Source organism: Eucalyptus grandis, chromosome 9, assembly GCF_016545825.1.
Source record: "Eucalyptus grandis isolate ANBG69807.140 chromosome 9, ASM1654582v1, whole genome shotgun sequence".
Lineage (NCBI taxonomy): Eukaryota > Viridiplantae > Streptophyta > Magnoliopsida > Myrtales > Myrtaceae > Eucalyptus > Eucalyptus grandis.
This window is the reverse complement of record NC_052620.1, coordinates 29,155,719-29,170,837: the sequence shown is the minus strand read 5'-3', so window position 1 is coordinate 29,170,837 and position 15,119 is coordinate 29,155,719. Positions and strand designations below refer to the sequence as shown.

Sequence of the window (15,119 nt, the reverse complement as noted above, 5' to 3'; positions counted from 1 at the left end):
CGGCATGGTGTGTGTTGGAGTAAGATCTAACTCTCATTCGAGCAATATCCTCATTGCTCGCAGCTTGGAGAGTGGCCTTCTTGGCATGAGCGTGGGCTCTCTTCTTCCGATTCCGCTTTGTTTGGACTCGCTTGTACGATGGACCACACCCTTCCAACTTCAGCTCGGGCATGGCACGCGACGAGCACTCAACCTCGGGCAAGAGCACTTGGATCGGCATGCCGTGTGTTGGAGTAAGATCTCTCTTCCTTTGGCTTCTCCATGGTTGGTGGCTTGTTCATGTGCTTCTCCGCCTTCAAGCTCTTGTCGAGACGCCAGATCGTCGCAATGGTCTTGGTGTCGATTACCCCTTTCGTCATGGGGATCATTGCAGGACATTTTGGATTGAGGATCGTGATGCACTTGGTCATCATGTCGATCATGGACCTCATACTATGGAAGAATTGCATACCCAGAATGAGATCATAATCGTCGAGAGGAATTACCTTGAATGACAACTTATTGGGGCGATAGCTTTGAAAAGACAGATTGCCTATCTTTTCTTTCATCTCAGGTGAAATACAATCGGGAGGCACTAATTCAAATCCCTCGGGAAAAATAAGAACAACCCCCAAATTCAAACCTCCCCTTTTACCATTAGCAAGAACTTGTTTAAGTTGCCCTTCCATCCGCCAATTTGGACGTCCACATCGAGAGTGGATCCTATGCCATTGAGTCCATTCGAGTTGATGGTCTTGAAGGACCTCTCGGTTGGCTCTACGCGAAGTGCCAAGGCTTTTGCCACTTCGATTGACATGAACATGTTCGAGGCTCTAGTGTCAACCAAGGCGTATAGCGCTCGGCCGCACATTTCGACCTCCACGAAACACGTCCGACTTTGAAGCAACTTTCTTTTCTTTGGATGGCGATCGAACTTGGTGTTGACAACCTTCATGCCTCCAAGTCGGATTTGCCGCTTCCTTTCTTTGGGCACTTTTGGATCCAACGTGCACCTTTGCAAATGAAGCAAGGAGAAGGCGGGGTTGATTGAACTTCCTCGTCGTGTACTCCATTTGTTGTCGTCCCCTTTGGAAGGACAGCTTGGAAGTTCCTTTCCCCCATGTCTTAACTCGGTCGCCTTGATCTTTCGGCACATGGGAGTGTCTCCAGCTTCGTCTTCGGAGGATCGATCCGACCTCCAATCCCTTACTCGGTTTTTGGCTCTGGTGAGGTCGACAAGAGACTCGGCCATGCTTAGCGCTCTCACGAGACTTTGCACATCCCGTCGCTTGAGTTCGAGTTGTCCCACGACTTCGGTCCATCTATGAACGCTCCGAGAGTCTCCTCCTAGGTTGTGGATTTGGAGTTTGAGCTCCGTGAATTCCTTCACGTACTCTTGGATCATGCCCTTTTGTTTGAGGCGATGGAGCTTGCTATGGGCTTCTTGTTGAGCAAACTCGAGGAAGAAATAATCTCGAAACTCCCTCACGAAGTCATCCCATGTGTCCACAGGATCGGCGCCACGCTTGGTCTCGTCGCACCTATTGCGCCACCAAAGCATTGCAGTATCAGTAAGGAACATTGAAGTGGTTCCTACCTTGATCAACTCATCTTGGATGTTGACGGCGCTAAAGTATTGCTCCATGCTTCAAACGAAGTTATCCACCTCCTTAGCAGATCGGTTGGCTTTGAATTCTTTAGGCTTTGGCACCTCAAGCTTGGGCACCGCTTGTATAGGCATCGACCCATTGGCAATGCTCAATCTACATAGGGCAAGCTCAGTCTTGAGCTCTTGGATCTCCACCTTCATGACTTCGACCTCATCCCTACAAGGGTTTCCTTTCTCAATCACTTGGACGCGCTCCTTCAATACATTGCTTCAAAGGCTTCGTCCTTGTCGTGCAATGGAGCCGTCACTTGGTTGATGCCGACTGTGAAGTCTTCATGGAGCAAGACCTCAACCTCCATGATGCGGTCTCTCACGTCGTCGAGTCCTTCCATGAACTCGACCATGGCACTTTGAACCTTTGCCAGCTTCTCATCCAACGCAGTTACGACATCCATCGAAGCTTCTCTTTTCTTTGTTCGGTCACGAGTCTCCTTTACTTCAACGGCCTCTCCATCCATGATAGCTTCTTGGCTCAACATTCTCTCGAACAATTGGTGCTCATCAATCTCTCGAAATGGATCCCTCCTTTGCTTTGATACCTCTTGTCACAGGCTGATCGATTGGGATCGTGACCATGTGGCGACTTAGACACTTTTGGATCAACTTGGATCGTTGGAATGCCTAAGCCAAGCCTTGTTTGATCGATCGTACACTCCCTCACTTCACTTGGATCATAAAGAGAGAAGCTCTGGAAAGAAATGAGTCTTTGTATTGTTGAAATGAGGGGGAGGGCATCCCTTCTTATACTAGAGGCCTTCAGATTACATCTATTGATCGAGAATTCATCCAGTGGACGCATCACCAAACCTACCAACTACCGAAACTAATGACAGGAGAGTTCTAGAATTTGGCGTAATAACCGTATCGTCCGACCTTGAAAAGTTCTGGAAGAAATCTTATCGTGAATCCTAGCGATCGCAGGAAGTCCTCCTCGGAAAGGCACGGCCCTTTAGCTATAGATACCTCTTGGCTGTGACACTAGTGTCTTGGGCCGATCGTTTGGGATCGAGATCATCGACTTAAGCTCCTTTGGATCATTTGAAATTGTTGGAGCGCCTAAGCCAAGCCTTTCTCGGATCAATCACTCACTCGCTCGCTCCCCCTAATTCTTAAAAAGAGAAAGTTTCTAGAGAGAGATGGACGAAATGTTAAAGGTTTCGCGGGAAGTTTGTATTGTACATTAATCTTGTAATTACAATGTCTTAACACCGGAAGTTTTCTGCCTTTGACCTGGAAACTTAGGGCGTGCATGACAACCATTATGTTCCAATTCTGGAACAAAAATAGATTTTTCTATTTCTATTTCTAGAAGAGTTTCTAATAAAAAATAACCGTTTGATAACGACACAAAATTTCTTCATTTCGGACGACGGCGGAAGTGGCTGGCGATCGGCAACCGGCGGCCGACGGCGAGGGCTGGCGGGCAGCGGGCAACCGATGGACGGTGGTCGGCGGCAACGAACGATGGACTAGTTGACGAACGATGAGAAAATTTTTATTTCTCATTTTGTTCCAGAAATAGAAAAATAAAAAATTTAAGCTTCGATTTCTATTACAAACATATTTCCGGAATATAAATCTATTCCAGAAATAGAAAAATGGAATAAGTTTATTAAACGGATTTCTATTCCAGAAACAGGTCTGATATAGAAAATTGTTTATGGAATAGAAATTCTGGTTTATCATGCACCCCCTTAACTTTTCGTTTTCTTTTTTGTTTGTTGCTTGTCAAGAACAGTTTGGGTAGCAAGTTACTCGATTCTGGTGTTTTATACCGGTTCCGGTTCCCTTTTTCTTTTTTTTTCTTTTTTTCAAACGCTTAAAGTCTATATCAACCTAAAAATATAAGGGAAAAAACAATTGTATTGCAAATGGACGTCTTCCACGGTGGGTGTACAAACCCCGTTGATTTGTGTGTCTTGTAAATGATCGTGTCCTAAGTGCTATTCTTCTGGTCACATGTAAACCAAAATCTCCTTTTCAAATATCTGCATTGACCGCCACAGTTTCGGCATCGATCTCTCTTTTCACGATGTATGTAACATCTTACATTTTCAAGCAGAAGCTATTGCTAACTACATCGATAATTACAACACCATGGAAGAGAAAATTTGCATGGACCTAGTAAAAAATATGTTCAAATGCAATCAAATAGCCAGCAGCTCTATAGTAACTGAAATGCAGAACACGGGAAACAATCCAGACGAGTCTTATTTTGGACGCGTAACATTATTTTTGTAACCATAGACTCCGTTTTGCCTATAGTAATAATCAAACATATTCACACGATCGCTGAAGTTCCACTTTCTCAGCAAATCTGTCCCTTCAAAAGAACATCTGAATTCTGAGGAGAACGTGCGTGCAATGACTTCTCTCACCTGGCGCTTTGGGAAGCTTCTGCTCTCCTGGAACAGCTAAAATCTTGTTAGCACTTGGCATTATCATATGCATAGTCACGCAAACAACAAAGAGTTTTCAACTGACACCTCTATGCTAACCAAGCAGATACAAATCGATCTTGTGCGACAATGATAATCTTAGATAAAGCAATCGCTGTCAAAGTAATTCCCTTCCAAAAGAACAAAGCTCACTCATATAAGTGATTTGATGAGGATGCATCTTATAGGTGATCCTCCTGCACCCAGCAATCTCAAAGGCGGACAATGGATGGTATGCACTCCTGCAGGGACATCTTCGAGTTTCAAGCCCTCAACAAGAACAATTTCCTGCAGCATTACCATAATGTCAGTTTCTTGAGCCAAGAGCTCCATATGAGAATGCAATGACGTGAAATCTAGGCAAAATTACCAAAGAGACAATAATTAGGTGATGAAACGTGGTCATTCTCAATTTTGAGCCAAAAATTTCAAATAAGTCAAATCATTTTCTTACCTGGCTTTCAAGGAAGATGAGATGGGATGGAATCAAATTATCATATGCAGCAACAGACAGGTAATCAATTCCTGCATTTTATAGCACAGACTGCGTCATGCAAGAGTGCATCTCAATCTCAGAAGCAATAATCTACAAGTTGCAGAACAAGAAAGAAAATAGATGGTCAAGATGCACTACTGTTCAAGAGGTAGGTTCAGAAAATAAAAGAACCTGCAGTAAAGCTCAACAGCCTTATAGAAACATACGCTCAAGCATATAAAAGTCAACAGAATATCACGTATTCATGTTGATGGATATTACAGCACCATACTGCAACTTGTGTCATCAGAGAGAAAATCAATAAGATGAAAGAGTAGGCATTTCTTGTCATGCCCAAGAGAAATAACATTTGCTTGTAGTGAAGCTGCAAGTGAAGATTGGTGGTGATAGAAAAGGTAGCTGCCCAACAGAGAAATAGATCCCAGCATTGTTTCGGGGTGATGATTAGGAAACATCATGAAATACACTGTAAAGCAGTGAGTCTCTGTAAAAAGGTGAAGATAAGATGATAATGAAGCAAAAAACCATAAAAAGAAAATTAATCTTCTCACTAAAATTTGCATTAGAATAGTACTTTAGTAAAGAGGGACGAATCCTACCTGCAAGTTTAATGTCTGTGTTCTCTACCACCATTTTGCTCCATCTCTCATGAATCCCACATAGTTTGTGTTGAACTCTTTTTTGTACATAAGCCATTTGAGAATGAAACAGAGCACAGATCAAGCTTTGTCCTTCTGATAATCACACTTAGTAATACCAGATTATATTAAGATACTCTGATAAGTGCTCCAACAGCACATGAATGGGTAATGCGGTTTACAACAATGTGACAACATCAAATTAGTTCAGCTGACCATGACCCAAAAAAGGATGCCTAGGAACAGAAGTTTACCTGTCAGTATTTAGGGTTCTGAACAACACCCTTCTCACGCCCTTGGGAATATGTAAAAGACTCCATTACTTCAGCTGCAGGAAGTAGTCTATCATTCTCACAGAATTGGTTGGACAATATCACTATGTTTTAATCACAAGTCGTATCAAATGTAGGCTGAATGCTGCAACCATGCAAACTATCAGCAGAGCAATAGATGACAAATGACGCAAAGACCATTGGTTATTGTTAAGACCCAATACAATTTCAGTTAATTGTTATCTAGCTCAGATGTCGCATAAATTAAGATAAAATCTGCTACCTAAGGGTGTGTTTGTTTGTGTTTCTGTTCAAAAATTGTTCCAGGGAACAGAAATAGAAAAAACTATTTCTGTTCCAAGGAATAATTTTTGACCAGTTTTTACAAAAAAAAAAAAAAAAAAAAATTTTGACCGAAGAACGCGTTTAGTAAATTTGTTCCTGAAATAAAAAAGAACAGAAACATGTTTGGTAAATTTGTGTTTTTTTTTTATTTCTTTTAATTTTTTAATATTTTTATTTTATTTTTCATTTTTTTCTTTCTTTTTCTTTTTCTTTTTTTCTTCCTTGTGGCTGGTCGCCGGCCTCGGCCATGGCCGAGCTCGCCGAGGGCCAGCGACGCTCCGGTGAGGTTGCCGGCCCTCGACAGCCGGTCACCAGCCATGGCCGAGGCCAGCGACTAGCCAAAGAAAAAAAGAAGAATAAAAGAAAAAAAGAAAGAGAAGAAAAATAGAAGAGAGAAAATTTGTTTCTTGAAAGTGTTTGAAACAAGAAACAAGTTTTTTTTTTTTCTTGTTTCTGTTCCAAATTTGTTCCCGGAAACAAAAATAGATTTGGAACAAAAACGCAAACAAACGCATTTTGTTCTTTTTTATTCCCCGGAACAAAAAAACAGGATTTTTGTTCATTAAAAAAAAAAGAAAAAGAATACAAACAAACACCCCTAAGTATCCAGTGCCAAGCACTCTTAAAGCAGTTAGCCCAATAAGATGTATTGATGTAATCTTGTCATTCCAAATATTTCATAACTTCGTAGAAAAAGCATGTCAAGACTAAGTCAAGACTATGTTTTTGGATAACTTAGCATGCATAACAGATAAGTGATCAGCATGCTGCAAGAAACTCAACTGAGGGACAAAACTGTGATATTATTATCCCTCGGAACATCAACCAAGCAAAGCAGGACCAAAAGAAGGAGAAACCGATGATCATCAGAATTTTACAAGACAGAGCATGACATAGTGATACCTCAATGAAGATGAGGATTTAACACAAATGAACAGCAAAGATGGAACCAAAACTAATGGGAAAGCTCAGGATATGAAAAGTAAGAACAGAGACCCTTAAATCAACTTTAATTAACTTCAATGTCTTTCTCCACTGTATAAAAACTGCTCTACTCTGATTAACAAGACTTTTGCCTTTTCAATAAAGCTTCTAATTTCTTGGCCACAAAAGAAATTATTGAAGTTAACAAACTTTGATTTACAATTGAGACTCACGAGGCAATGAAGTTTACAAGACAAAGGTCAGTGCAAATTATCGCTCGACAAAGAACAATTTTCAAGATGCTTAAAGCTATAGTCGGCAGAACCACACGATCATCAGCTACAGAAGCTAGAGACACAAATTAAAAACTCCTCCCAAAACCTACTAATATCCAAAAGAAGAAATCAAACCCACCATCAAGAAACAACACAAAAAGCCCATAAATATACCATTGAGGACTGCCAAATCAAGCGTGTCCACATTAAAACCAGCATCGAAGTAATGATCAAAGACGTGACCGGAAGCATCCACATAAGTCCCCATGTAAGTGGGCAACTTCATCTGAGTTATTTGCTAAAGACCCATTCTGCATGCTTGCCGCAAGCCTCAGAAACAAACCCAACCCATCTTTTGATCCCCGTGACGGCATGTCATTGGTGATTCTATGACTAATATCGAAGATCATCCCACCATCATACACTTCTCAACAAAAGGGGCTTGAGCTCCTCGCACCGTCAGACACCGAGCAGTCGCCAACATTGGCACTGGCGGGTAGGTGTCAATGGCTGTGGCTATGACAACAGTGAGGAGGTGAGCAAAGAGAAGTGGGGAGAGAGTCTTCATGGTGACTCACGGTGTGGAGAGGGAAGTGTAATAGACCAAAAAAATCAAAGGTAAAAGAGAGCTTTTTCACTTCCAACTGATATAATGTTTGAAGGGGTCGATGCGATGTTGATGAGGACTGAATTGTAGACTTTGATAGTTCAATCACTTGATGTTTTGTAAAACAAAAACTTTCGACGAAAACTCACAGATCTGAAAGATATCGTGTTCCCAACATTTCATATGAAGTGCATGAGTGCAGGATCAAATGTTTCAATTGTCTGCGACTGCGTTAGTTTTATTCAATGATTTGTAAATTCTCAAGAGGATTAATACTGACAAGGAGGTTGGAGGAGGAAATGTCTACAAGTTTCTCTACTTCCACCTTTATAGCTGTCTCTTGGTAACTCAATCTTCTATCCATTTTACCTACGATGATCAACTACCTTTCGAGAAGCAAAATTTATCTTGAAACAGCCATATAGCATATGGTCTTGAGGGACTATCTCTTCACCAAATCAAGTGTTATTAAACTCGAATTGTTCGCTCATAAGTAATAGCGAACGAAATGATCAAACAAAAACAAAAGCTAATCAATCCAAGAGAAGAACACATTACCATTGAAAACTTCCAAATCCGGCATCGTAATAGTGATTGAATACATGCCCAGGATTGTCAACATGAGTGCTTGTGTGAGCAGGAAGCTTGATATCAGAGAAATTCGCAATGAAGCTGTTCTTCACACTGAGGAGAAGCAAGAGCAATTGTCCCAGGCTCTCTTTCAGAGTTGAACAAGGGTAGGTCTGGCATGATCCTATGCGTGAAGTTAAAACATCACCAAATACCACACCACATCCTCCAATAGAAGTTAAACTTTCAACCAAGAATATTCTCCTATCATATGAAGACCAATGTACCAATTTCACCACAGTCGAAGAGTATATCACCATAAAATGAAACAGGGATAAAAAAAGCGCCACTTAATGAGCCAGCCAAACAGAAAATGCTGCATAATGGGGACCTTTTCCAAGACCTCTGCCTTATACATCTTCAGCAACCCGATATTCGCCTGTTCCAATTAGGCACTCCACTAATATCATCCAGCAGCGCCGAATGCCCCGCAACAGTGCCTTCTTCACCTTCTTAGCAATGCGAGAGAAATATATGTACTCATTGGAGAAGTTCTCCAATATGTCTTCGTTGAAAATTGCCTTGGGCTCCGTGTACTTATGGCCAATCAGCTGTGATGGTCCAAAAATGAAAGGCGGGAAACAATAATCATCAAGACCCCCAACACCATGGGAAGCAGCAGGCTCCAAAGAACACACCAACTGCAATTTTCCTCATCAATTCTAAATACTTCACAAAAACCCTAGCCACTACAGCTTAGTAATCTTCTTCCGTATGAACTCCCATCCTCGCTAAGCGATACAACCATGCAGCAAAATTGGTCTAAAGCCCACTGCCATAATCAATACGACTCGAATTGCCAAAACTATCAGTAACTTCAGGAACAGCGTCGACCGCCGCAGATCGCAGATCGCAGATCAGCAGGAAGAAATGTAACCATCAGAGACTCACTACTACCAAACGCTCATGCCACCTTCTGTACGATACATTACCGTTACGCGCTGCTTGCTGGACCTGAGGAGTTTCATCGATCCGACGAGCCGGATCCTCGAGAATGGACACGATCGCGGACACAGTGGATGATGATTCGTGGCACAAGTCAGAAATCTTGCGGCCGCGAATCGACTCAGAGAGAGCGACGACGAAGCCAAGGAAGTTCTTGGAGACGTCGGAGTTGTGGAAGCGGCGGATATCGCTCGGCTTCTGCGACTGAGGGACTGGTGCCAGAACGATCGCTTGTTGCTGAAAGTACAGAGACCCCGATGACAGATTGACGGCGGGAGCGCGGAGGGGGCGGTAGGTAGGCGGCGGGGAGACGCCGGAGAAGGGAGGCGGGGGAGAGGGTTTAGAGGTGGGGCCGCCGCATCTGGCGCAGGTGGCGCCGGAGTGTTCGGAGGCGGCGCCGGCGACGGCGCAACCGGTGGAGGTAGGTGCTTGGTGAGCGGCGGTCGTCGTGAGATTCCATCGGAGGTGGAGGAAGTCGGCAACGTGAACGGTGGGGATTTACCGGCGTGAATGTTTGTGAACGGGAACGGCGATGGTTAAGAACGGAGAACGGACTTGAAGGCGCCGGACGGCTCTTCGTATTTTACATTTTTAAGCGCGGCGAAAGGTTACTGCCTGCCATGCCATGACATTTAATATATCTCGTATGTTATTTATATAATTAATAACAATTTTAAGTAAAATTAGGTCGTATTATTTCTTATAGAGTTGGGATGTGGCGACGGGATACTTCTCTTCTTTCTGGTATAAGATTATTAAACGTCAATTCATTTTATTCACCGTTTTTGCGTGACCTATTTATAAGGATTTGTCTAATGTTTAAATGACGCAATTTCTGTGGTTTGATTTATTAATGGTATATGAGAAGACAATGGAATCTATCTCCCCCTACAGCCATTGAAAACACACAAGCGATGCTATACAGCCATTAATGCTAATTGGGGAGCTGCTAACTACATATATGAAACTCCGCAATTTCAAGGTGGTCATTAATAATTTACAAACGTTCTTTTTCTTTTCTTTTCTTTTTTTCATATTTGACATTCACTACAAATGCCAAATAGAGACTCATTCCATTAGACCAGACCGATCACTCCTACCAAGTTTCAATTCAGCTGGTCCTTGTTTAAACCATAAGTGCACAAAGTTACAGAGTCTTTGCCGTCACATAACGCCAATATCATCATGTTGCATACTGAGGTAATATATTACTGACTCGATCCTTGTAAACTTAGACCTTCTTGCGAGACTTGAGCTCTTGAATCAAGGCCTCGGCATCTTCATATGACGACCCGCCTTGTTCGACCGCTCTCTCGACCTTCTCTCCAAGATCTTTGGCTCTTCTCCTCATCTCCGCCGCCTGCTCTACTCCGTCCATCACTTTCCTCACGGCCGCCTCCACTTTCTCCCTACCCACCGGCGGGCCCGGCTTGCTGTTCCAAGATGTGCACTCCATGCTTCCGACCTGGACCCCAACCCTCAACTCATCAGTGACCAGTTTCTCATTGAAAAACTGCTCGGCTGATCGCGGGAAAGTGACCATCGGAACTCCGGCGCTCACGCCCTCCAGAGTCGAGTTCCATCCGCAGTGTGTCATGTACCCACCCACCGGAGGGTGTTCGAGAATCAACTGCTCCGGCATCCATCCTCCGATAATCAACCCTCTCTAGGACTCCTTCAGTCTCTTCGAACGCACTCGGAAGCCAACCCTCTCCGCCTCTCTCTCCATTTTCCGACGACTCAAAGATTTTCCCAACCGCCCAAATGAACGAACAGCTCGAAGCCTCGAGACCATATGCAATCTCAAGGAGTTGCTCCGGGGTCAACTTGGCCAGACTCCCAAGACGAACATAAAGGACGGAGTTGGGTTCTCTAGCATTGAGCCAACTCAAGCAACTCTGCTCGTCAATAGCCGCTTGTTGCCCTCTCTCAGCCATATCCTCCACATTCCTATTGCACAGCGACACTGGTCCGACGCCCCAAGCTTTCTTCGCCGTCTCCTCCTTGAAGTACTCCACATTTGTCGATTCCAGATCGAGAAAGCTATTCACCACAACCCCAAGATTCCTGTCCTCCGAACTCCACATCCGACCTGGCAGCTTCCAGCCGCCTGGACGCTTGTGAAAATTCAGAAGCTGCGACCTTGTCACCACGATCCTATCCGACAGGCCCGGAATCTCAAGCGGGTCGTATTCAGATTCCACCATCTCGTGAGGCGTGTGAATCCGCATCAGTTCTTGGGCACACCGAGAGAAGTAGCCGTTCATACCGAACACGACCAGTAGTGGTGGACATGTTGGAGTCAGGTGGCTCAGAGCATGAGGGCAAGTCAAGATTTAGTTGATGGAATATTCGATTATCGACAGCCGAGATTTAGTACTAGCAATCCAACGATTTTAGAATCTTAAACGGAGGCCCAAACAACAGGAAGAAAGAGGAGATGGGTATGGACTATAAAGAGCTGTAGCTTAAATTTATTTAAGGCCTTAACTAAAGACCGGTCAATTACTTGGGAAAGCTGAAAACTCGGTAGCAGATTGCTTCACACCAGCCAAAACAAAATCATAAAGAAAGACTGTCGCGGGTCGTCTCAATCAAGATACGAATAGTGGACTTATAAACAATCTAGTAATAGGGAAGGCCACCCATGAAGAAGTGGATCTACTTTGCTGCTCAGTCATCACCATCCATGTCTAAGTCTCAAATATTTCCTCAACTACTAAAAGGATAAACATAGATTGAGCATTGAGAAAATTATCAAAACAGTCCTAAATTTATTATAATTTTTTCAATTCAATCATATATATTTTTTTATTAATTCAGTTCTAAGTTTTTTACAATTCAGTCAATCCAGCCATTTTTTATCCGCTGGCATTGAAGTGGATAATTTTTGCAATGGATTGAGATGATTTGCAAGAGTAGTGGAAGGCGATTTGCAAGAGTCTAAGCTGAGGTCGTCCATCGCGGAGTGAGAGGAGAAAAAAAAAAGTTTAAATAGAAAAAGGAGAAAACGAGTGAAAAATTAACTGAGGAGAGAGGATGCAAAGTGTCTAATAGAAGAGAGAGGAGAGAGAGTGTCGATTAATTGAAGAGAGAGGGGAATGCAAGGGTATTGACGGGCGGGCCCAAAAATAACACGTATCAACCGTTGAATGGACAAACTGATGTGTCTATCGTTTGGGCACCTTATATTTTCTCCCACATGGAGACTAGAAAAGTAAAAATAAGCAAGAGAGAAAAGACGAGAAAAGAAGTCTCTTTCTTCCTTCGGCGATAGCTTTGTCCCACGCCGGGAGGAACCTTGACGGCGCTGCCATAATTCTTTGGCCTAACGCCCCTGTCCTTCTGCCAACAACGACGCCGCTTGCTCGTGTTATTCCCGCCGTCGTCTGCACTCATTGACATCGCTGTTCTGTCCTGTGACGATCCAGCCGCTCACTGATCTCAGCCAACCCGAGCCAATCGTCCGAGCTGCTGCCCCACGGCGCATCCTGCTGCGCTAATCCACTTTCTGCCGTTTGTGTTGTTGCCATGGCTCGTTAATGCTGTAAACGAGCCTTTGGTCGGGTCTTCTTTGCCTTTGCAGGTCTTCACGGTGTCCCAACGTAGACGCCACGGTGTCCCAACGGAGACGTCCCGACGTAGACAAGACAGCACTCAACTTTGAGAGGTGGGTTGACCGTGTTTTACCATGCTTCAGTCCTGTCCCTCTTGCTAGCAGTGTGTCCTTATCTTACTCGGCAAATATCTTGAATATTTTGTCTTCTCGCTCGCGGGATCCAACGAAGTCAACAGAATTCTTGGGTCCAATCTGAGTCACATGCAGGTTTCTTTAGTCTTGCTAAGAAGTGCAACAAGTCCTCACGCGGGAGTCCGTCGTTGGTGAACGTCCATCATCGTTATTCATCGCAAGCCACGACATCGCTGTCTTTTTCCAATCGGCCGTTCCCCACACGTCTTAGTCCGCGACTCCGCGAGCCGTGCACTTCCACGCCGAGTCCCAATTGTGATTCACCAGTCGTCGTTCATAGATTCAAATTTGGAAGTCAACATTCAAATCAGGTAAAATTTTTGTCTAATTTAATTTTCGAATATTCCGTTACCTTATTTAAAATATCGTTGACGTGCATGATTGAATTTCCAAATATATTATCCTATCCAAAATATCGAATAGCTTTTTAAATTATGGATTATTCCACTTGAGATACGATTCACGATTGCATGCAAAATAGTCAATGCTTGTGATATGATTTTGCGATTTCATGAAAAATTATTCAACCCGATCTTATACTCGAGATATGATTTGTCAATTTATTTCTAAAATTAAATGAATATAGATAATATTTTGCATGATTTGGTGCCGTGTTAGATGTTGATGTGATTTCTCGCTATTTTTGTTTGATTTGAATTGATATTGCTTCCATAAAAGAAAATTTGACTTGATTCTTGTTTTGGACTAGATTGCATGTTAAGTTAGGTATTTTATTCTGAATTTTTAAATAAAAATCCAAAAAAAAAATTGCTGTAGGATGAATTAAGTTTCCTTTCTTAGGATAGTTTGCATGTTTAAATATAGGGTATTTTTAATTCCGAATTTTAATTAAAAATGAAAATGTAAAAAATATCATTTACGTGTCACGTAGAGTAAGGTCACATAATTTGATACTACAAGTCATTTGGAAATTGTATGATAGGTCTACTTAACTAAGTTGCATGTCAAGTAGAGTAATATTAGGTTAAGTCATTTAATTAATGTTGCATGACATATAGTACGCACATTAGTTTACATGTTGCATGTCATTTTTAATTAAGCATTTTTGCATGTCATTGCATTGCACATAAGATTATGTTTCATTTAAATAAGTGAAAATCCAAAAAAAAAATAAAATTGAATGATTGCATGTTAATTAGAAATCATATTTAGGGTTGTTGATGTGATTTTGAGCTAACATTTGTCATTGCTTTGAGGTAAGTATTTCTTTCCTACACTCGCAATTTATTTATTGCTTTGCTTTATTGAGTGTTAAATGATGGTTGCATATGATCACCTTACATGTTATGAGTAATTTAAAATCAATGCAAGCTAGCTGTAAAATATGTATTTATTTAAATAAAAGTGAAAATGTATAGAAACAACGTTAGAGAAATCTAACATAATCAAGTCCCCAAACTCAATTAATCTTGTTCGTAAAAGTGAAGTAATTTGCCTGTTACTTTACTTAGGTTTCTAATCAATCCACCTAAAATAAATTAGTAACGACTCCTAATTGAAAAATGATTGGCATGCTAAATAGCTTGAACCTAAATCACGAATTGGTATGGACTTGGAAGAGCCCGAGTTAAGTCTAGACTTAAAATTCATTAGTCAAATCCTAGGTGATCCAACCACCTTTGGGGAGGTCGCGATGGGCACAATTGCAAAATGTTTAGGACTGAATTTGCTAGAAAAAAAAAGTTTATGACCAAATTGAAAAAATTGCAATGAGTTTACAATTATTTTAGTAATTTTTCCATTGAGCACTAGTCCAATGCTCCTTGCCTGCCATTATTAGTACAAGGAAATAAATAAAGTAGGAACTTTTAATGCGTAAGTCTCCATTCTTTCCTCCACTACTAATGGGTGAAGCATGCTGGCTTGCTATCCCACTTCTTGAACCACCCCTTAAACCTTCTAATTAATTAAATTTATCAATTTGTGAATCTTTGATTAGAATATTTATCTGGTGGACGAATTGTGGTTAGGTTGACAAAACAATAAGCATATTTTAATATGATCCCAGATCAAATAAGATGAGGAAGCTCCATTATGATATAATTATTGTAAAAGGGAAAAATAAAATGATGCTTGAAGGTTTGTAATTTAATTCCATCTACGGGAACTCAATTTTTGCCACTAATCTA

The 15,119-nt window shown here is 42.0% G+C and overlaps 1 protein-coding gene and 1 pseudogene across 1 annotated transcript; both read right to left on the bottom strand.

Moving 5' to 3' along the window:
* Positions 1 to 3,622: 3,622 nt before the first annotated feature.
* On the bottom strand, positions 3,623 to 9,716 carry LOC104420501 (annotated as a pseudogene).
* Positions 9,717 to 10,449: 733 nt separating this feature from the next.
* On the bottom strand, positions 10,450 to 11,485 carry LOC104420500 (abscisate beta-glucosyltransferase-like). The gene is given in 2 exon segments (XM_018862414.2): positions 10,450 to 10,903; positions 10,905 to 11,485. Coding segments are annotated over 2 exon segments (1,035 nt in total).
* Positions 11,486 to 15,119: the final 3,634 nt, after the last annotated feature.